At 49.7% G+C, this 22,085-nt stretch overlaps 10 protein-coding genes across 10 annotated transcripts; 5 read left to right on the top strand and 5 right to left on the bottom strand.

Annotated features, from left to right (window-relative positions):
* Positions 1-782: 782 nt before the first annotated feature.
* Positions 783-1,749, bottom strand: K460DRAFT_360545 (uncharacterized protein). The gene has a single exon (XM_040932291.1). It carries the CDS (start codon positions 1,696-1,698, stop codon positions 844-846), a length of 855 nt encoding a protein of 284 aa, XP_040792261.1. The 5' UTR covers positions 1,699-1,749; the 3' UTR covers positions 783-843.
* A 219-nt stretch (positions 1,750-1,968) lies between these two features.
* K460DRAFT_360546 (uncharacterized protein) lies at positions 1,969-3,401 on the bottom strand. Its single transcript, XM_040932292.1, has 4 exons — positions 3,248-3,401; positions 3,069-3,197; positions 2,239-3,011; positions 1,969-2,180 (listed from the first exon to the last, which is right to left on the bottom strand). The coding sequence occupies exons 1-4, from the start codon at positions 3,369-3,371 to the stop codon at positions 2,127-2,129; spliced, it is 1,080 nt and encodes a 359-aa protein (XP_040792262.1). The 5' UTR covers positions 3,372-3,401; the 3' UTR covers positions 1,969-2,126.
* Positions 3,402-3,719: 318 nt separating this feature from the next.
* Positions 3,720-4,898, top strand: K460DRAFT_411531 (uncharacterized protein). The gene is made up of 2 exons (XM_040937476.1): positions 3,720-4,432; positions 4,502-4,898. Exons 1-2 carry the CDS (start codon positions 3,928-3,930, stop codon positions 4,588-4,590), a joined length of 594 nt encoding a protein of 197 aa, XP_040792263.1. The 5' UTR covers positions 3,720-3,927; the 3' UTR covers positions 4,591-4,898.
* A 458-nt stretch (positions 4,899-5,356) lies between these two features.
* K460DRAFT_411532 (uncharacterized protein) lies at positions 5,357-9,780 on the bottom strand (the record flags this gene model as incomplete). The annotated part of the gene is made up of 7 exons (XM_040937477.1): positions 9,495-9,780; positions 9,040-9,436; positions 8,679-8,990; positions 8,460-8,631; positions 8,350-8,367; positions 5,619-8,290; positions 5,357-5,566 (listed from the first exon to the last, which is right to left on the bottom strand). The coding sequence occupies exons 1-7, from the start codon at positions 9,569-9,571 to the stop codon at positions 5,357-5,359; spliced, it is 3,858 nt and encodes a 1,285-aa protein (XP_040792264.1). The 5' UTR covers positions 9,572-9,780.
* A 104-nt stretch (positions 9,781-9,884) lies between these two features.
* On the top strand, positions 9,885-11,344 carry K460DRAFT_360553 (D-glycerate 3-kinase-like protein). The gene has a single exon (XM_040932293.1). The coding sequence runs from the start codon at positions 10,261-10,263 to the stop codon at positions 11,152-11,154; it is 894 nt and encodes a 297-aa protein (XP_040792265.1). The 5' UTR covers positions 9,885-10,260; the 3' UTR covers positions 11,155-11,344.
* A 1,010-nt stretch (positions 11,345-12,354) lies between these two features.
* On the top strand, positions 12,355-13,224 carry K460DRAFT_349865 (uncharacterized protein; the record flags this gene model as incomplete). The annotated part of the gene is made up of 2 exons (XM_040931452.1): positions 12,355-12,637; positions 12,689-13,224. The coding sequence occupies 2 exons, from the start codon at positions 12,355-12,357 to the stop codon at positions 13,222-13,224; spliced, it is 819 nt and encodes a 272-aa protein (XP_040792266.1).
* A 639-nt stretch (positions 13,225-13,863) lies between these two features.
* Positions 13,864-14,778, bottom strand: K460DRAFT_273354 (NAD(P)-binding protein; the record flags this gene model as incomplete). The annotated part of the gene is made up of 1 exon (XM_040927867.1): positions 13,864-14,778. The coding sequence occupies one exon, from the start codon at positions 14,776-14,778 to the stop codon at positions 13,864-13,866; it is 915 nt and encodes a 304-aa protein (XP_040792267.1).
* Positions 14,779-15,892: 1,114 nt separating this feature from the next.
* On the top strand, positions 15,893-16,883 carry K460DRAFT_269720 (uncharacterized protein; the record flags this gene model as incomplete). Its single annotated transcript, XM_040927597.1, has 2 exons — positions 15,893-16,001; positions 16,066-16,883. The coding sequence occupies 2 exons, from the start codon at positions 15,893-15,895 to the stop codon at positions 16,881-16,883; spliced, it is 927 nt and encodes a 308-aa protein (XP_040792268.1).
* A 1,922-nt stretch (positions 16,884-18,805) lies between these two features.
* K460DRAFT_272855 (uncharacterized protein) lies at positions 18,806-20,713 on the top strand (the record flags this gene model as incomplete). The annotated part of the gene is made up of 1 exon (XM_040927835.1): positions 18,806-20,713. The coding sequence occupies one exon, from the start codon at positions 18,806-18,808 to the stop codon at positions 20,711-20,713; it is 1,908 nt and encodes a 635-aa protein (XP_040792269.1).
* A 722-nt stretch (positions 20,714-21,435) lies between these two features.
* On the bottom strand, positions 21,436-21,784 carry K460DRAFT_372150 (DUF1242-domain-containing protein; the record flags this gene model as incomplete). The annotated part of the gene is made up of 3 exons (XM_040934482.1): positions 21,436-21,456; positions 21,538-21,732; positions 21,782-21,784. 3 exons carry the CDS (start codon positions 21,782-21,784, stop codon positions 21,436-21,438), a joined length of 219 nt encoding a protein of 72 aa, XP_040792270.1.
* Between the last annotated feature and the right edge of the window lie 301 nt (positions 21,785-22,085).

Here is a 22,085-nt window from a genome sequence, read left to right on the forward strand (position 1 = left end):
TCGCATGCAGAGGTTTCATTGCCGCTCTCTCTCCCTCGGTCGCCACTCTGTCGGCTGCAACCCCTTTGCCTCATAACCCAACTATCGATGTAGCTCTTATTTCCCGGGCAGAGATAGTTACAGTATCTTGCCCCGCGGTGAACAACGCTAGGGCAGTAACATATTCCAAAAGTAATATCAAAGACGCCTACATTAGTTGTACCGGCTCTTGCTACCTCCTTCCCAATCCTGCTACAAGTTCCAATAGTATGTACCAAGATACCCCTTGTACTGTCTTGTTTACCGCTAGGCCAACACAGCTGCTCACTCAAGATAGGAGTTAATTACCCTTATTACTACGGCAACTACCAGAACATCCCCTTACCAAATGACTATAACCCGACCATCACGATCCTGCGTGGTAAAGTTGGATTCAGTAACGGGTCTCAGCCAGGGCCTGATCGGGTAAATATATCTATACTGTTGTCCTTTTCTTCGACTCATTGTGTCACAGGTCATTTTCGCTCGTAAGAGCTCTGGTACAGAGTTCGTGTACTGCTTTACCGTCTACCACCAAGACAACGGAAATTTTGCACAGTGCACATGATTCAGAATGTGCGAATTGAACTGACGAGCTCGCGCATTGTGCGTTACGGGAGATTCGCGCCTTTATTATAATCAAGTTCGCCGCGGTTATAGTTATATTGGAGGCTCTGAAGCAAATGGTCTCCAAAAGTCTCTAACAATCGTTATATGCGTTAGAAGTCAGTATAGCGTAGGCAACATGCACATGTTTTACATATGTCGGATCAATTAAAGCGAATTCTTTCAGTCGATCATAATCATCTTATTACAATAGAGTGTTCATGTTCTTGCCGCGTCTGCGATACCAATTTTAGTGGGTTCTTGTACGCACTCGAACACCTCTTGGAAGACATTTAGGTTTCGCTGACCAGACGGACCGGCGGCGTAGACCGCAAAAACCACCCTCTCGAACCAGCCTGTGAACTCCTCCATTGCAATTGCATCTCTCATCTCTCTCGCTACAGCTCTCGGCGGGCAGCCATACGCCCCGCATCCCATCGCGCCCAGTACCAAGCTTGTGACACCATTGGTTACAGCCACACGCAGCGTGAGCAGGATCTTCTCTTTCAAGTTCGTCAACTCAGCCTTATCGGCGAAGCACTCTCCGTCCTCGGCGATCTTAGGAAATCGCGGAGCTGCGACCGTGATGACAGCTAGTACATGGCGTTGTTCCTCCGGCAACTCGACAACATTGTTGTTCAGCGTGTCCTTGAACACGACAACATTGGGGGAAATAATCCCTGCACAAGACCCAGGGCCGGTGTTTGGCCATGGATACCATTCCGGTTTGAGAGTCGCATACAGCGTCGAGGAGTAGCACAATGCTTCCTCTTGAGTCGCCGAGAGTGTATAGCGCCAGCCGCCTCCAGGCTCCTGGTCGCTCGCTAGGTTCAACACACCTACTTTGCCTGTGCTGGGTTTGAGATTCCGCGCAAGGTCAAAAGAGTCGGCGTTGTGAACTTCTATTGGCTTTAGGCTTAGATTTGGGTATCCAGTATGTTGCTTGTTCAATGGAGGTAGTTGCGAAGGGATGAAACTGCTAGCAAGCGAACCGCCGGGGGTTGATGCGGCAATATTGACAGAACGCGAGATGGTGTCTTCGCAGACTTTGCGACGTGTGGCTAAATCTATCATATCAAAAGGTTGTCGTGGTGACAAGGAAAGAAGGAAGCATCAGGTCCATGCCGGAGGCGGAAGCTCCATTTTGCAGATGCGCAAGACAGCTGCCTAGATATTAGAGCTAAGCCTCAAATTGTCTTAGTAAGTATTTAATATAGCGTATTATAACTTAGAGGCTAGCTGGCTGTGAGGTGCAGCCTATTATAGCTATAGACCTAACGCTAAGAGAAGCTAAGACGGCTAGAAGCATTCTGTCATGCTTAATTGGACTAAGCACTAAACTATCTGTCTACTTCACTAGCCTTGCGTTCTACAGTTGCTCAACAAGCCACTTGTACGACTTATAGTATTGAGTATCTCCCTTTCTCTATAAGTAATCATGCTTTGTACACTAGGTAATCATGGACAAGTGCGCATGTAATCATGAGCAGCAGTCCCGTCTCTCAGGTGATGGTGAAGGTACCAAAAATACTCGAAACAAAGTCTGCAATAAATTCCTGTCCATACATGTTAGCCAGCTAGTAACTTCTGAGATTTCAGTCTGGAATAACTCACCGAATGTTCCGACATCGCAGATTCGAACGCCTCCCAGCCGACCTTTCCGTCATTGCCTAGCCCCTCAATCGTGGCTACCAGATCTGTTCTGCTTTCGCGCTGTACTTGCTGGGCCAACTTTACCAGAGCCACAAGCTTTACCGTAGGGATGAAAAGCACAGATATGTCGTCAGTATGTTTTGGCAGCGACGGTAGGGCTATACGGTAGCTCTCGCGGAATGGATTCGCCGTCAGCCTATCCGCCTCGATGGGACATTCTGATAGGACGTCCACAATGTCTATCGACAATTCGCTCTCGTCCTCTGCAACGACTACCTGCTGGCCTGTTTCATCTTCAGAGTCGCGTCCTTCATTGGATTCGTACCACATGAATCGAGGAACCGGTATTGTTGTGTCATGGCCCGTGCTAGTGCTGTCGGGAACAGCAAGGCTCCGAAATAGCCGTCTGCGGAAGTCCCCAGCGTCCTTACCGCGGAGCGCAATGTAACTACCACTATGCGGCCCCCAATTTCCCGAATAATATCTGTGCCTGGCCCCCGAGAACCTGGGGCCGTATCGTGGGGCAGGACTCAGAGTCAGCAGACAAACTGCGCGCACGAAACCATCTTCATCAATCTGAAGCTGTCCTGAGCCACCGTATGACTTCGGGAACGGGTAGAATGCATGCGAGCTGCAGATGTTGAAAAGCAACGCAGGGCCGTTCAGCGATTCGTCAACTTCCAATCCCGAGAGTCTCTCTGTAATCAGGCGATTGAACATCACCTCGGAAAGATCTGCATCCATGTCAGCCTTTGGTTCGGAGCATCCAATCACGGGCTGCAATAACTTGCATCCTGTATTTGGGTCACGTAGTCGTTGGAACGACTGTCTAATATCTTCTATCACGCCAGGCTGATCAGACCGTCTGACGCTAGTGAGTTTCTCAGACAACTCCTCTGTGTATCTCTGGTAAACGCCATCTAGACTGAGTTAGAATGAGGTCGCATGAATTCATTAGTGTACACCTCACCTTGGCTCATGAGACCTCTCTCCAGGAAGTCCTGGACTCTTTCTCTGGAAACCCTACAGCGTTCGTTAAGTCCATACTTCTCAAAGCTATCGGAGCTTATAACGCAGTCTGGCTCAACCTCCATAATTGTGATGTTGATGTTCTGACGTAGGGGTATGCTTGCGTTTACGTGAATTCTTGCTGTTAACGCTGCCTAAATACAGTCCCTCGATAAGTGGGGCTACCCGTCACGTGGTGATATGACGTTCCACGGTAATGAGGCTGAAACGGCAGATCCTCAGGACTCCACATGTGATCGGACTCCGAAGATGATCTTCCAAAAATTACGTACAATCTCACGTCAGATCCGTATTCGAATATGGTATTCTATCCATTCTTTTCTAATCTCACATCAGATGGGGCTTAATAAACTTTACTTGATGCGTTTATGATATTCCTGTATTACTTCAAACATCTAGGATGATAATCCTTAAAACTATTAATTCTCGGGGATTTATCAGTTTCCTAAAGGGAGAAAGAGGGCTGTTCTGGGGTCCATCTAACGATTATAAAAAGGGTAACCTCTTGCTTCTATTCTCTGTACCATCCGCATCAACACAGTATCATACATCATTATATCCTGTCTCCAGTTCTTTTTCTAAGCATACCAATTTCGCATCCCAAGTCGAACCTCTTCCAAAATGAAGTTTCAGACTCCTCTACTCCTCCTGGCGAGCCTCCTCTCCTACGTCTCAGCTGAGGCGTTCGATGCTGGCCCAGCCCTTGAAGCTCGCTCCCACCCCCGCGACTTTGTTGCGGAAATACAAGACTTCGACCTTTCCAAGCGAGCAGCTCCCCCAGTGCCCAGTGGCAAGGACGCCACCAAGCTGCACGTATGGATTCGCACGGATGAGCGCCCGATTACCTACGACGACCGCAGCGGTGCGAAACACGAGGGCCTCAACCAGCTAATCAAGGACACGGGCGGTCGCCACAAGGACGTCGTCGTCGGCAACAGCAAGGGCTACTTCGAGTACGGGCTTCAGTTCAACGATAAGAGCTGGCAAACGAAGCCAAATGGCGACGGTGCCCCGGTGAGCGAATACGATGGCGACTACATAGAGGTGAAAGGTGGCCATGAATCATACGAGTACAAGGGGCAGGTAAAAGATGGGAGGAAGACCCTCAAGTCCATTGCTACTATGGGTAAGCAATCTCTTCCCGGCTGAAGCATAGCACAATGATGTCCAGAGCGCTAATGAATGTGGTGTATAGCCGAGACTGAGATCAAAGGAAAAACCTACAACCATGTGTCGTACAACTGTGCGACCTTCGCGACGAACCTTGCGAAGCAGCTTGTGTAAGGCAATTTGATGTGAAGGAAAAGGATCATACTGAAGACGGAGACTATGGTATCAGGGTTCTACTGATATCGATCTCATTTCACCAAAGTCCATGCGCTCCAAGTAAATTATTAAGCATGACAGTTGAGAGATTGGCTTGTTCTGATTTCTGTTCTGTGTACTCGGATTTCGGATCCAGTCTTGGATGGGAAAGGCGTATATGCATATATAGAATCTTAAAGACACTCGTTTAGTTTAAGACACACACAAATACACATTGATTCCAATCCCACATCACCATGGTTGGAGACTAGACACCAGCCAACCATACACAGGTCATGACATGTGTTTTTTCCTTGTGTCATCTGAACGTCGCAGCCCCCCGTTCCTTTCTTCTAGCAATAATTCGCCGGGAGGGGCAGTGATCTTTCTCACCCTTGATGGTAACGTACCGTTTGTCTGCTTTCCAACAACGTTGCTTGCATACCGGTACGGGTTGATCTGAGTTCCGTAATTCGGGATACGCAAACCTTGCAATGGTTCGAGGTGCACAAATAGATGCGCACCCTGTCGATGGTTTTGGCATAAACTTTCCTCGCTCTTATGCGTTGCGTCTACATCTTCCTCTTCTCTTCTCTTCTCTTCTCTTCTCTTCTCTTCTCTTCTCTTTTGGTTTGGGAACGCAGCTAAGAAACCACCCGTAGCTTGGTGATCTAATGGAGAGAACATAGCGATATAGGGAGAAATTACAGCGTGTGCGCAGCCTGGTGTCCTCCCAATGAATAGCCTATGTAAAACCCTGACCACCCAGCACAGCCCGTCCATCAGCCTTGGGCCATTTTTCAGGTGAGATCGCATCAGGAGCTATATCGTCTCGCAACTCGCGTTTCACCTTATAAACCGATGCGAAGTTGTCGTCAAAGAGGATACGGAGGGTTTGGAGCGGCCGAAGGGAGCCGTAACGGCAGGTGATGTTGATGCTTGTACTGACTCCAGTCTGCCGATATACTGTTAGGGAAAACATAGGGTGGAACTGTAGGTTGGGTCACATTGCGTTGGTGTCTTCGGTCAATATTCAGAGCTGAGCGATCTGGCAAATTTCTTGGTACGATCTGCGGGTGGAGGGGAGGAGGACGATATTGCGGAATATCAGTCCTATATGCTTGACCATAATTGTGAGACCCAGCAGGGGGAGGGCTAGGTGTCGTCCAGTTGGGATCTTGTGGGCCGGCGGTTACAAGAGGAACAGACGTGTTGTAGTATAGCTTCGGTAAGCTTCGAACCGGGGCGTATGGGTTAGGACTAGGATTGAGCCTCCGGACACTCCCGTACGAGGCATGCGTGTCTATCTCATGGACTACCGGGGCTGGCCTCCACTTCTGCATATGATCAGGAATTTGCGTTCCGAATACAGGTTCGACAGTTAGCTGTGGTACCATGGGAGGCAGTGCGATAGATTTGTTGGGTTGTTTCCTCTGACTCATGTTCCAACTAGGCCTGTTCATATGTCTCTCGATCAAGCGTAGCATAGGCTTTTTATTTCTCCCCTCAATAATTGCACGCTCTCTTTCTCGAAGCCACTCTTCTTGCTTATAACTGTTTGTGAAGGGGCATACGTCTCCATATAGATATCCCTTTCTCAGATTGACCCAATCCTTCTCGTCCAAGGAGTTAATCTCAGCGCCATACTTAAGCAGTAACTCCACTGTGCCCTGATCATCTTTGTGAACCGCCACTTGGAGAGGACTGACAGCTCTGATTGTAGCAGTATCTCGTCCTTGCGCAGGCAATTGTTCTTCAAGTCGTATCTCAGGACTTCCGCCAGCACGAAGAAGAGTCTCGATGATCAGATGCTGGCTTCCTCCAAGGCAGGCTCTCCGATCGTAGAATGCTTTGAAGGCAAAACCCAGGGCAGTGAGCGACTCAAATTCTTGACCAACACCAGCGCCATTATCAACGAGAAGCCTAATCATCTTTGAAGTCGCCAGGAACGGATCTGTCCTTGCTTGGCCTAGACTCTCTGGCATCGGAAAAACTGCATAATGTAGAAGGGGTCGTCCAGAGAAACAGTGGAGGCTCCCACCGTTTCCAAGTGCATATTGGACATATCTGCAAAGACCGGCTTGAACGCAGAGAACAAGAAATGTGGGCTGCCACGAGTCCGGGCAATTCCAGCCTTTGTGCCGTAAATAGCATGGTGTAAGATTGTAGCTGTCCGCAAATTGGGCAAGTGCATCCAATGGCTCGTAAATTGGCCGTTCGAGGGTCATCTCAGCCATGTATGCATGATAAAGAACATCAAATTTTCTGAGATCAAAGCTTTTCAGTGCAGTGATTTTGTGGGGAACATGTCCATATCTGCGAAAGTGTTGAGATACGCGAAATCGGAGGAGATACGCATGGCCGTTTTCGTCCAATGCCTTGGAAGTAGGAAACCTGACTTTGAGCCTTTGCCGAATCTTGTCGAAGCTATCGTAGTCGCGAAGGAAGTCCTTGACAGACTGATGCAAGAATTGGACAACAGGACCAGAGTACTCTCGGCCTTGTTCATCTCTAGAGAATGAGTACTGGATCTCAAGAAAACCTCGACAACGGCTCAGTAGTTGAAGCTCCATTTGTGGGACTGGAGGAGTAGTCCAGTCATAGTTCGTTTCGCCCAAGGTCATTAGCCCCTTCGCTTGAAAGAACTCGACAAGAGGCATTGGCTCGTTCGCGGCGTAAGCAACCCATAGCATAAGAAAGGCCTCGTGGAGATAGTTTGGTGTCAGTCTTAGGAGTATTCCAGTATATAGTTGATGAAGGTCGCCGTCTCCTGGCAGTGTGTCCAGCTTTTTTTGCAGCGAACTTGGCGCATCACCATCCCTGAGACCTTCAATGATGTCAACGACAATAAGTTTGACCCAAAGGAATACGCCCTCAGCCCTTCGACAAATGCGTTCACACAGAGTCTGGAAATATGTCGTATTGTTAGAATTCGCCACTAGGTCCGGCCGTGAATGTAAGTACTCTGTCAGTCGATTATTCACGAACATGTGGATATCGGTCTGCGTATGTTCGTGTATCCGAAATCCTGGATAACCTCGAAGGCAATCAACGAAAATAGTTTCCGGCCTACTGGTTAGGCATAAGAGCAGCCTTACAACTCGGCCATCGGCTCTTTCGGTGAGAAGGCGGAGATAATTGAGGAGAGTGGCATGATTCTCATAGTATCCTTCGCTCTGTTCGTCCAGTGCATCGATGAAAAGACATATGTTGATAGGGACCTTGCGTTGCTGAACAATGAGCTTCAAGGCATCTTCGAGATATATTAATAGCCATCCATGGTGCTGAGCGTGCTCGGAGAATATTCGCTCAATAAACGGCAAGAGTTCTTTTGATTGGCTCAGCAGTTGGAAGAGGATCCGTTGCAGCAAACCTTCTACGCATCTTTGTTCTTGTTTGCCACGATTTGTGAAGAAATAGTCGCCAGTGATCCAACGATTTGCGGAATTGTTCCGATGTAAACTCTCGTACGTCCTTGTGTCCGAAACGGCGAACTTCAACAATGTAGACTTCCCTGATGCAGGTTTGCCACTGATCCAGAATATGCCGTTGCCCCGCTGAAGCCATTGGACGAATGATACGGTGTCTTGATAGAGCCATTCAAAAGTACCTTTGTGTGCCTTTTCGACCTGGTTTAATCTTTCTTCATGGTCGGGTAGGAAGAGGCTTTCTAATACTCCTACTCCCGAAGAATAGTGTCAGTTCTCGTGGCAATGGGTCAGATTGCTGTCTGCGTACTTTGATAGACACCTCTCGCTAGTGAATCGATAAGTCAGTCCTAGTTCTGTACTGCTTGAGCAATGGAGAGCATAAGTCAAAGCCTTAATGAACAGTTGGGATATATCTACCTTGCGATGTTGCTTGTATACCACCAGACAATACGTGCGCAAATGCAGCATTGACTTTCTCGTAGCCAACATCCTCGGGTCCGGAGAACCGGCACATATCCATATGATTAGCGTAGATATGATCCTTGAACTGGAGTGAGTACTCGAGCGATGATGATATGTCATCAACGACCTATGGAGCATTAGCAACGACTGCATGGAGAATGCCACCGCACAGACCTTTCCAGATAATGGTCCAAAACCAGATATCCCACTTGCTTCTTGAAACGTATACACTATTGGTCTTCTTTCATCAAGGAATTGTGTGAACTCCTCACTCAACATCTTAGCTATACTTGAGTCGAACTTCAGGTCTCGAAGAACCTTATCAGAAGCATCAAGGCCGCTGCAAGCCACGATCTTCTGTGCAGTGAGACCAATGTTGATGTAATTGCCTCCGCGGTGGGGGGTACCGAAGAAAATGACCCCCTTTGTTGCTGAATAAATGGCCTTGAATCTAGGATCAGTGGAACCTCGCGCACGACGCAGTACCTGGATCGATTTTAGCGATGGCTCCAGTCAGGACTCGTCCTTTACAAACATCCTTGAGAACCAATCCACCAAGACTATGGACGACGAAGAGAAGGGGACGCCCCGCATCCTCTGCTCGTCGCGCTGCTAGACCAGAGATCAGGCTCTCCCCATGAGAAAGTATGTCTAATTGCATCGCTGGTCCTTTAAACCAATGTGTTACATGCGAGTCGTAGCCATACGTAAATATCCGTAGATTTGAATAGCTTTCACAGAGCAGGTCCTGCGGCCAGAAGACCTGATGCTTTGAGACTCGATCGACTTGTTCGGGACGGCTTCTAAGCGCCTGACTGAGTCGCTCTCTGAATCCGCGACGGCGGCTTTGTGACTGATCGGTTCGCGAGACGTTTGGAGGGTATGTCCACGTCCCTCGAGGGTGGCCTTGAAGGCCATGGATGAAGAAGACACTGATAGTGATGAGCAGACCGCTAGGCGCCAACGGGTCGATTACCACAGGTTACTCACTCAGCTTGAGGCTCCGCCGGATTCGATAACAACGTGAAGCCGAATTCTTTTACCGCAATACCAGCATTAGTACCCATAATGTAGTTGCTCGACAATCATTAGGCATGTAGGAGAGAAATATACGCAATAAACCGCAAGTCTCAGCCGCACGCTAGCTGAGGGCACGTGGGTTGGCTTAAATCGTATGCACCCCAATGGTTTGTCTAATCACGTAGCGTATGAGTTTCGTTCATATAATCGCTTGCTTCTTCCAACATCTGAACCAGACATACCGAAGACGCGTTGGTATAGTCAGAATTGTGTTTCTGATAAGCCCTAGTATGCGATCGGCACTTATGTCAGTTTTCGGCTGCTTCGTCCCCGTGGTCCACTTGTACACATCCACTCGCCCCGCATACCCACCACACCTCTGCAACATCTGCTAACATTTACTTTTCAATACATGCAGTCCTAGTGAATCTTGAAAGTTTCTGGTAGTCCTTCCTTGAGAAACGTTAAACGTCGACTTTTAGTGTTCTCGTGGCGGTGCAAGGGAAGGATAGTAGGGATGTGGCGTGGTCAATAGGCGGCTGAAAGTAGGTGCGGGGTTGTCATCGGCCCGAGTTGCGATCCAAGTCATCCACTTCTTCGCGCGATGTCCGCAGAACGTCCTTTACTATATATCTCGCTATAGCTATTGACATTATAATCATCGAGTCAAATCCAGTCTCAAATAGGCCAAATTGGGACCTTTCAAGGAACACTTCAGCGACAAGCTACACAAACCATGACTACTCTAGAGTCAAACATACGTCGAGTGCTCGACATACTTCTCCCTCGGATCAGAAAGCGCCAAAAAGAGTCATCAGATCCTATCATACTCGGGATTACCGGACTTCAAGGCTCTGGAAAATCTACATGGGCGTCAATGATCGTTAGCATTCTCGCGTCGGAACATCAACTTCACTCAATAACCATATCCTTGGACGACTTATACAAGACACACAGCGATCTGATAGCACAGAGAGACAAAAACCCTGATAACAAGCTTTACCGAACACGTGGACAGCCAGGAACGCACGATGAGCAGCTAGCGGGCAAGTTCTTTACCGACCTGAAAGAGTACAGAGGAGAAGGTGAACTAAAGATCCCGAGCTTCGATAAGAGCAAATTCAATGGAGAAGGAGACCGAGCTCTAGAATCTGAATGGCCACGGTTAACTAGAAAGCCCGATGTTGTAGTGTTCGAAGGCTGGTGCGTCGGTTTTCAACCATTGCCCGAAGCATTGGTCGCAGAAAAACATACCCTTGCAATTGCCGGAAAATTACCCATCAATACACCTGCACAACATCAGCTTGCACATCTTCTAGAAGTCAATGATAACCTAAAACGGTACTGCGATGCGTTTATGGGACCGCAACATTTCGACCTTTTTGTACACATTGATACAGATGACCTACGGAATGTGTATACTTGGCGGCTGCAACAAGAACACAAGATGATTGAGACTAAAGGGTCGGGCATGTCGGATGAAAAAATCAGGGCCTTTGTAGATGGTTATATGCCGAGTTACGAGTTGTATCTGGATAGACTGCGGGAGGGACTTTTTGAGGACAGGGGAAGAATGCTCAAGGTTGTGTTGAACAAGGAGAGGGGTGTTGAGAGAGTGGAACAGCTTTGAGACGGATATAGTTGGACTCAAGAATTTGAGCAAAAGAACCCCTTTCTTGTATGTTCTAGTACTGCGACTACGCTAGTGACTTGGTTAATCTAGTTCTTACACGTGGCACTGTCAATTCGCTCTTTCCAACTACTATGAATACTAGATGTCACTTCGAAGGAAGAACAATAAACACGATCTACGGGATGGGAGACTGAAATCTCAAGGACGGGGAGCTTGATTTTCTACCGTGTTCGGTTCGCGGTTCGACACTGTTCTTATCAGCAATGTAGCCAGGCTACTGGAGGGACACGGAGAGTTCTCCTGAGAACGGCGAGCCTGTGGGTAAAGTACTGCTTGATACTGTGTTCATAACGATGTGCTGAGATTATTCCCTATTGTTCTTCGGCTTCCAAGCGCTCGACATCTTTCGCCCACTCGATGTCTTCCATTCGCTCTCTATGCTATATCATTTCCTCGCGAAGCTGACCATGTTCGCCAAAACATGCGATAATATGCAGATATTGCATTAAAGAGTCGGTAATATGATGTCCCCGTATCCTTAAATCGATGTTTCGCAAAGTATGGTTGTTGATCGGACGTTCGAAGGCTAGTTTGAGATAAACGAGGCGGTGGGTTGGCTCAGCAAGATGGATAGTCGATAGAAACATTGTTACGGGCTCTAGGAGTCGTCCTGGAATCAATGCTATGTATGCCTTTGTATCGATGAACTATAGGGAGAAGATCGCACAAGAGCTGGCAGATAGCACAGAGTATGTACGGTGGACGGTGGACGGATCCGGATCATGATCCCTTTGCTAAGAGATAAGGTGTTAGTAAGGGCTGAATGAGCTCAAGGTGCGCTGTACATTCACTTTGCCTTCTTTTAAGGCAGCCTAGAGTCCTTCGGCTCCTCATGACGCTTCCCAAGGAGTATCGGAATGTAGCTGAGGGCCTCAAGGCTACCTTGCCATGTGAATTTACTGACTAGCAGTTTGTCTATACTCCTACTATTGTCCGCGCTATTGTTTGTCATTGTAGTGAAGGTGATTGCCCTCCCATTACAACCATTGTCTCAATAGTGATATTGAACTATTGTTGATAACTCGTCTGCCTGAGCAGCCCTATGATCAAATCAGCGTACTTTCTTTAGCTCTTCTCTTGTGCCTCAAGCCACATTATTTTCTCATACTTCTTCATAACCACTTTACATAGATCACAATGCAGCGCCGCCAGATCAAGAAACTCGCCTCAAAGGCAAAGGGCACGAAGCTTACCAACTTCGATGCCCTCCTCCATGATATTCGAAGCAAGCTCGGCCCCGACTGGGAATTCTATCTAGAATTCCTAGATGGGGCCATAAGGGCTACAGCTCGTGGGCAGGATGTTTCTGCCTGGTTCGAGCAGGTCGAACAGTTGGTGGAAGGTAGAGAGGACGTGGCGTTCAGCCACCAAGGTGTGCTGTTCTTGCTCGCTGAGATGGGGGTGAAGGTACGGAGTGAAGGTAAAACATCTTATTATTCACATACGACGGCACAATATTGAGTTGTTCTAGCTCCTTCGACCAACAGCATGCCACCTCCACCACTTCCAGCTCCTCTTGTGCCACTCCCTTTACTACCCTCCGAGATACAACCTGCTCAGCATACCGCCGATTACCGCTCCAAACTCCCCCTCGACTTCAACCGTTCCACAAGGCCGCCTATGCCCTCCTCGGCAACATCATCCTCGCAACCTAGGATGTCCAACATCGCTTTCATGGGCTCTAGACAGGCCGTGAATGCGAAGCCCTCCGCGCTCAACAATGGCGTAGACCCAATCTTTTTCACCGATCCCGCCTTCAAGCGAGACGTGCAGGACTTCTTCGGCATCTCAACACAGAGAAGTGGCACGCGCGACCATACAACAAGACACTACAATCAGAACGAACTGGTGCTGCCTTACAACGCAAAGGAAGATGATCTCAACGTCTGGAAGAAGCGCGTCGAAGCCGGCTACGAGGTGAAGGACAAGGATGCAGAGGGCGCGTCTAAGCGAGGCGAGAGGGTGGCACTGTTTGAGCAAACGCAGCAGATTGAGCTCTCTGACTAGGCGTGAAGGAAACGGGTACGAAATGCTGGCCATGAACTGGATCTTGATTGCATTGGATCGCGCGGGAATGGCACAGATGATATCCTACTGGATGATTTCCATGGCTTTTTTGTGCAGTGCGGGTACACGAGGTTGGTTTAGCGAGCAGGATAAATCACTGGACACATGGCAGGTATTGATCCTTCTTGTTGGACACCGTCTGTGGCGCTGGTTTGGAGACAGAAGATACCACATGCAATACTGAACGGATGGGCTGTCTTGATGTCGTCCGCTTCGAAGTTGGTGGGTGGTAAATCATGTGGAGAGTCACACTGAAGAGTTTGACGATATCTCGAGCTGGGTAGTGTGACTTGGGGATAAAGCAATGATAATAATGGTCAATCCTGGGGTTCTTTCGGAGTTGACATTGTACGATTGCGTGAGGTTAAGTATAGTCGACATGGACGTCACTTAGAATGCTAATTCCAGCGTTCGAGGTTCGACTGATCAAGCGTCTCATTTGTGTACAGTAATCTATGAAGTGCGGTGAAGTAGCTGACAATGACCCTATGCTGATGTGCAGTCTAATCTCGGGACAAGGTCCTTGCATAGAACTCGTATGGGGGCGGTGGGTAAGCATGACATCCATAAAATTATCGCTCAGAGCTCCGCTAAAACCTTCTTGATCGTCTGCTCAAGGTCTTCCTCCGAGAGCCCTAGTGTGGAATTGGCGAAGCCTTCCTTGTCCTTCCAATCCGAAGCAACAACTCCCCACACTGCGACAACTTCCTCCATCGCCTCTCTATCGCCATTCAACATTTTAGGCCTGACAACGTCCAGCTCCGCTTGACTCTGTTGGTCGATCCTCTCGAACTTGTCACCGGTGATCTTCTCCAGCGCGGCAAGCACTTCAAGCTGCGTGACATAGTTGCTGTGGATGTACAACAGCTTGTTCGCCGACTCTTGTGGCTTTTCCAGAATCTTGATGACCGCCTTGCCGATGAAGTCGAGGTTCGAGCCAGAGAACTTGATGTTCCCGCCATCGAGAATATACGCTTTGCGGCCCTTCACATCGAACTTCAGCAGCCCGCATGTCAGACCGTAGTCGAAGAAGTGCCCGGTTATCAAGCTTGTCCATGTCAGCTTGCCCTCTCCAATCTCGCGCTCTTTATCCTCTAGCGACACCAAGTAATCTCGCACGACTTTCTTGCCCTTCATCAACGGGAGAATCTCATTCGTCTTCTGGTCTGCGGAGTCGCAGCTTCCAAACTCCGCAGGCATAACTCGCTTCACGCCGCCTTTGAAAGCAGCGTCGATGAGCTTCTTCTGTGATTCGACATGGCTTCCAGCAATCGTAATGATAAGAGCGTCGATGTGGTTTTCCCGGAGGGCTTGCGCCACGGCATCAACATCCAGGTCATCTGGAACAGTGATGACGGTCGTTTTCGGATATACTGATTTGGATGTTTGGCGGTTGAGTACGAATATGTTGAACTCAGACGCTTTGAGGGCCTTGAGGACCGGTGCACCTAGCGTTCCGGTACCGCCCACGAGGGCGACGTTCTTGATTGTCATCGTGGCTTCGTTACACTGCCGAGAGGTTGCTAATGGGCTGCGAGGAAGATAACAAGATGTTCGCAGTTGGCTACTCAAATCCTATACTGGCGTGGGTATATTGCGTAGGTGTGAGGCAACGGGTAACAGTCATTGAGCTCCGCCCGACCACCTACGCTAGTAGTGCACTACGGCTTCGATCGGCGCTTCAAACAATGTCGTCAGGCCGTGTCTCAACTGCATAGATATATAAGTTACATGAGCATGGTGCACTTTGTCAACAAAGCGTGCGCGGCCTTGGATCTGGGACGGGCATCCTGCCATTCCTATGGTAATAATGGCAAGTACCATAATGCTGAAATCAGTCGAACGTTCCGAACGCGCACCCCGCACCGAAGGTATCGTCGTACTGACAACGCAGCCTGTAACGGATAGAGGCGTCTTGTCGTCCAGGCATGCAGATGTTGTGAACAATATCTCTTTCAACTAATAAACTGTTCAACAAACGGTGGTCCGGGTAGTGTGGATAGCCACTTGTTAGTCTACAGCAAGGGGTACATGTTGCTTTCAATCTGGTACATTCATGCGATTGAGGAAGTGATGCTGACTTGGAAGCATGCCTTCGTCTCGACATTGGATAGAAGGCTGAGATAACTCAAAACACTCGGATCGGTAAAGCCATACTCGAGGGCAACCGAACGAAAGTAGTGTAGCGCACCATCGAGGCAAAGGAGCTCCCGAGGTCAGCTCAACGACGACAGCATCGCATTATGCTGGATGAAGGACGATGGATGACATCTCTGTCCACGCGATTGGGGATCGAGCGCCTTGGCGCACCGACCTTCTGTTGATCTTCTTCTGGTGGTTCGATCGCAACCACCAAACATGTCACGCCATGAAATCTTACGACACACCACACCACCTCCAGACCCCGCCTGTTATGGATGCCTTATCGACAAGCAGCCATGGCGTTTATAAACACCTCAGCTTCGTTGGAGGACGAAATTCACCTACCTTTTCCCGCCTTAATCCAGTGACATCATCTGCAACGAACCCGCAATCACAACCTTGAAGAAGTCGTACACTTTGCAACGTATCACTCGTACACTAGCGACAGAAAATTACAATGTCGAGAATGGCGCCGCTCGCTCGCCGGCCGATGCAGCACATTGACCGCAGAGAGCTGTACACCAGCCTGGAATGCCGGGTCCAATATCTGCACTCGTTTCTCGATTTCAGTTCACGTACGTTATCTCGTTCTCGATCCGTAGAGAATAGTTGTAGGAGCCAGCTCACTGACCTTGATAGGTGACATTGAAGCCCTCATCACAGGAGCCAAATACATAAAAGTTCTTATTCCAGCTGTTGTCAATATCGTCTACAAGAAGCTTCTCCAATACGACATCACAGCCCGCGCTTTTGAAACACGGTCAACATCGTACGAAGGCCCCGTCGACCCGAACTTGAACGAGAACTCACCGCAAATCTTACACCGGAAGTTGTTCCTCCGAGGGTATCTGAACAAGCTGTGCAGTGACCCGAGTAAGATGGAGTTCTGGGAGTACTTGGACAAAGTGGGCATGATGCACGTTGGCCAGGGACGCGTACATCCCCTGCACGTGGAATACGTGCACATTGGGGTTACGCTGTCGTTTATACAAGATGTGCTCATGGAGGCTATTCTGAGTCACCCGAGGATGAAGATGGACCGCAAGATTGCCCTGGTCAAGGCGCTGTCAAAGGTGATTTGGATCCAGAACGATCTCTTCGCTAAATGGTACGTGCGAGACGGTGACGAATTTGCCGAGGAGAAGCTGGTGCCTGAGATTGAACCTGAGGGATATCTGCATGGGAAGAAGATCCTGCACGATGGAAGTGAGAGTGAGGATGAGGTGGAAGATTCGGAAATAGCGGTGGGCTCGTGTCCGTTCAAGAACTTGGCTATGCCGTCGAGTGGAACCGCGAACGCAGACAGTGCATTACGGAATGGGATCAAGGGAATGAGCCTCGACGGGCCCGCATCAGCACATCATGCTAACTCTCCTTCAATACCCGGACCTACATCGCCCAAGTCTGACGGGTCTGCTCATAACCGGATACCACGAGCTGTCGGCAGCGGTACATGAGCGGCTCGAGTACCGTAGGGTATTCGCGTGTTGCTCGATCTTAGAGGATTTTTCTGGAGACATGTTCAAATGTACAAATTATGGGTCGCATTTTTACTAGTAGGGCTGCATGTCTTGAGTGCAGTTACAATGATTCAATCCGGGTCTCAAATTTGTAGAAGACGTTTAGGCTGTGTTTTGCAACGGTGCAGGATGTATTAGTAGCCTAAGGTGTATGAGAAAGACTGCGTTTAGATGTTCGCGACGCTACGTTATTTCTAGAATTTTTTAAAGAATAATCAATAATCAATAAATATAAATAATACTCTGCTGTGCCTCGCGATCACGGGGTCGACACGGGAGGCCCGGATGTTGATTGGCAGGGAAAGGGTAGAACCGGAACCGGGCTTGGCTCCGCAGCCGAGGCTCGTATCTTGGGATTTGCAACGATATAGCAGACGTTCGCCTTCAGCATCGCATTGTCGAGAACAGCGGGTTGGCAGTTCGAGAAATGTTCCAGAATGTGCGCGCATTATTTGGTTTGTTTCATGTGAAGAGCCAAGTCACATGATACTGGTGTGAATGGGCAGGATGACTGCATCATGGTGTTGAGGTTGTTTCAGGCGTGGCTGCAGTTGGTGGCGTATTTAGTGGATCGAGATCCCGGCTGCGTGCGCATCCCAATCATGACAAAATTGGGCCAGGAAAGCTGAAAGAGGTGACGGTATGTTCCACAGCGGCGACGACGCGCCTCGCAGTGCATTGTTTGCAGGCTCCTAGTAGTACACTAGAGGACTGCAGGCTGAGACGATTTGGGGACTCTGGGGAAGCATCACAAGGTTTTAATGGACAAGAGTACCAAGTCTGCATTATGATGCAATCGTCAAAGACGATCAGCTACGCCCAGGCGTCCGCTTCACGCTATGAATAAAATAGCTGCCTAGAGGTACGCAGTAGAGGAAAGTAAAACATGGCTTGATCGGACGTGTTCCTGTTGGTTATGATATGGGGGATTATCTTGGATGAGGCATGTGCCCGCGGGGTGCCGGCAAGATACGACACGACACGACACTACGCCACGCCACGCCGCTGAGACGGGTTGACTCGTTGAACGTTTGCAGGCAGCGACTTGGCGATGCGCCCGGGTTCAGGAGGTCCCCGTTGAATGGTATGTAGAGAAGCAAGTGTCGAGGTATGCCCGAAGCAAGGGAAGCCACAGCAATAGTTGTAGACAATACAAGAAGAAGAAAAACGACTCCAAACAATTGCGAGAATTGCGCCGGATGCATGGCGGTGCCAACGAATTCCACGGCTTCGCGAAATGCACTCTCGCAATCCCTGCCTAGCCTCGCCAATCAGGGCATAGTGGGGCGGAGATACCCTTGCTAGCGCTCTCTCCTTGGAAGCTGATCCGGATTAGCGGAATTGGGGACCTGCGACCTTCAGGAATCGCAGCCCGCCCACCTTTCGCTCCATCATCACAACACTCATCATCCGCCCACCAAACATCCCCCCCCCCTCTCTTCACCCACCACCACGCCTTTTACCGGCCTTGTATAGCGGTGCACAGCTGCAGCACGCACGTCTCCCCTGTGTCCACGATTTATTTCCTGGAACTTCGCGCTGGTGCGGCGGTTTCTCTTGTGTCAAGTGGCTCCATCCTCGCGCCTCCTTGCAGAGCTCCCCCTCCACGTCACCATCTCAACGGCTTAGTTGCTTGTTGTTTTCCTTCTTCCACTCCTTCGCCCAACTGTTGATACCCACTACTACCACTTGTAATACTTCGCTTCTTTCCACGCTTTTTGTTTTCGAGTGCACGATAATCGTGTCTTGCGCTTGCTGCGACGTCACCCTGCAGCCTTACTAGCTCGTGGTCTTCGATGCGAACAAGTCTCGCCACAACAGATGATCGCTGTTTGTTCTAGGCTTCCACTTCTCTCACCATGCAGTCCATGTTCCGCCTCCCATGGAGTACGGAGTCGCCTGGCGACAAAATCATGGAAAAGTCTACGCTGCACAAGTCAAGGCCAATGCCGGTCGTTGAAATGCCCAATTTCATGAACAAAATCAAGCGAAAGAGGACCGACAGTCCCGAGCCGGCATCTGCGCAGCATGTGCATGTAGTGAAGAAGTGGAAAGGCACTCACGGAGAAGCAAAACCAAACTGGATGACAAGCTCCAACTCCAACTCCAACTTTGCACATGGTGTCGTGTCCGAGTCCGCAAAACCCACAGATGCGCCCAAGGCAGCATCTCCCGAACTCTTGGAGTCGCGACCGAAGGCGCAACCGTCTAGAAAAGAGAGCGCGATCAAGAGCAAGGTGTCGAACATTCAAACAGCAACTGCCAAACCCGCGTCTGTCAACACGCCCTCGACTGCCATGGAATCTGGCTTGACTGCTGTGCAACAAGCAATCGAGGCGCAAATCAACTACGAGATCTTACTAAAGCACAACGAACTTCGTTTAATCGAGCAGGAGCTAGCCAAATGCCAAGTTTCCCTAGAGCAGCTGAGGCGGTGTTCGATGATTCCTTTCCCCGGCACCGAGGGCCTATCTGAGGATCTCAGCCTGGGTGTTGGAGCTGCGTTGCGCACGCCATCTGGTTATACGGAACCCCAATATGCCGCACCTTGGGGCGTCACAGATGGGCCATACACTCGTCACTACGCCAAATGGTTGATTTCGGATGTCAAGTTCGATCCCGTTTCGGAACGTGCGCTCGCTCAGCAAGCTCAGGGCTACTTTGGCATCGGTGAGGGCAGAACGACGCGCGGCAGCTTTGCTGACTTCGGGTCAACAAACAGAGGCCGCACGTCGCGAACTTCGACTGGAATGTTGAAGCTCACGCCTCTTGGTGAAAATCCAGCACCTGCGCCAAAGATCGATCCTCTGCTGCACAAGCGATCCACAGATGGGCAATGGGTACGACTGTATTGCGCTCAGTGTGGCCACAGCAATTTCTCAAACACGCAGGGTTTCTTGAATCACTGCCGGATCAAGCACAATCAAGTGTTCAAGAGCCACGACCAGGCAGCCATCGCTTGCGGTGTCCCCGTCGATATCAACGAGGCTGGCAATCCTGTCACTGCAAGTGAACCGGTCAGCACTCCTGCCACGACACCCGCAGTCGCGTTTCCTACTCCCATCACTCCCGGCATGGTCCACCCATTGGCAGCACAACCCTGTCCACCATCACAAGCCAAGGCGGTGTATCGTGATCCTACCTTGTCGTTATGTGATGAATCAGGACTTGTCTCTCCCGCTAGCTTTGCAAAGTCATCGTCTACTCCGTACCTGATGGCCCGGCTTCAAAATCAAGGTTTCCAAGGCGACTTGAAAGGGCTTGTGGAGACTGCGCGATCAAAGGTTGATCTTGACGTGATGGAGCCTTCAGATGACGACTTCGCGGACACTAGTGCAGCTCCGACGCCGATCTCGACCAAACCGCCGCAGCTAGCGCGTCTTCCCGCCAGCGCTCCTCATGCCGTATCAGCAAGCAAATCTACATCTGCACGACCAAGCAGTAAGAAGGGTAACGCTCCAAGCCACGCGCGCCTTCCGCTATCGTTCCCTTCGCCTGTCAAGTCTGAGAGTGATCATCATATGCCGAATTCTCCAGTAGGCCTCAGCCCTACTACCTTTGAGTCCAACCCGGGCCTGGTGAGCGATCACGATGATGACGATGACGAAGATGCGGACGATGCCCACAGCCAACCCGACCTTATCATGGACGATGATGATGTTGTAGTCGAGGATGCGAGCGATGTGGAAGGTCTTCAAGAGCGCACCGGCTCTCGACAGGGTCTCAATGGTTGCTTCGAGAAAGGCGAAGGTAGTCGTAAGCACTAGGCAGTAGGAGCGGGTTAAGTCAGGCTCCTACTGTCATGATCTGGAAAGATTGTGGTTTCGATCATCTCTTTCCATTCACTTCACCTCTTCTCAACGTTCTCATGCTATAGAGTTATTGTCTTTTTTTTTTCTTATCTGCGTGGCGACTTGTCTTTTCTATGATACACGGTACCAGCAATGGTTTAGGGCGGTTTTTGCTGGTTAAGTTTTGCATAGGCTTTCCATGGCCCCTGCGAGTGCTTATACCTTGTCATCTTTCTTTCTTCTTGTTAAACGCCAAACCCAGAAATCTCATCTCACATGTGCGCCAATCAGGTGTTCTGTAGGCGCAGGCACGTCTGTGTATTATCTCTTGTATGATTCGGTATAGGACTTGGGTATTGGCGAGGCTAGATTGAGGCGGTACTGGGTACACTTTTGTACCACGTCGACACTTGATCGAGAGGTCGAACAAAAGCCAGTGAGCGTAATAGTTCTCTGTTTGTATATATTCTTTAATCTTACGACGGCCCGAAAATTATTGAATATGACTCTATTCTGCAATATTGGACGCTGGAATACTGCTATGTCTCGCCGTTGCTCTGCTTAGGCTGCGTGCATATGTCCTCCCTAACCATCGGAACTCCTAAACGCCTCGCTGAGAATGCTATCATGTGCGTCAACGCTTCTCTCCCAACTCGAATAGTAATCTTCAATCAATAGAAATCCTCAATTGCTATCGGCTATCCCATAAACTCAAGCGCCTGCGGTCGTCAGCTCCACTCTCTATTGCATGCACTTGCATTCTTTCCTCGGTGAACATAGCTCAAAGCGGGTCTACTTACTGCCATGACCACGCAGGCAATGCTCACGTATGGGCTCAGCCTCTCTCCGACGCGTGCGGCCTTCCAAAATGGCGACACAAAGTAGTTATCCTTGTTGCGGTCGATTATGCCTGGGAAGACGTAGTGTGCGTAGGTCGACGTGCATATAGTGAGGAGAATCACGAGGAGGAGGGATTGGAAGTTGAAAAGCGCCGTCTGTGGACATTGTCAGTCATGCGTCTGGGCGACTGTGGGGAGGACATACCATCTTAGGTGACGTTCAACAGGTAGGATAGTATGAGATTATGGTGGCTCGAGCTGCGGGATGCGTGGGTAGGTGTCGTGTGTACAGTACGGCCGTGAAAGGAGGCGACGCGACGACGGTGAAAAATGTAGAATCCTGTTGCCTGTGACCAACTTGTTCTGGACAGATGTCGTCGTCGTCGTCGCATCTGGTTCGGCGGGGAAAATCATTCACGCCGATGCGGGCTTCAGGGCCGGCCTGTGCGCCTCCCGCGTTGATGATCGTCATTGTGCCTGCAGGTCTAGCTTTCATCATTCAACGACAC

Source organism: Cucurbitaria berberidis (assembly GCF_010015615.1).
Source record: "Cucurbitaria berberidis CBS 394.84 unplaced genomic scaffold K460scaffold_1, whole genome shotgun sequence".
Taxonomy (NCBI): domain Eukaryota; kingdom Fungi; phylum Ascomycota; class Dothideomycetes; order Pleosporales; family Cucurbitariaceae; genus Cucurbitaria; species Cucurbitaria berberidis.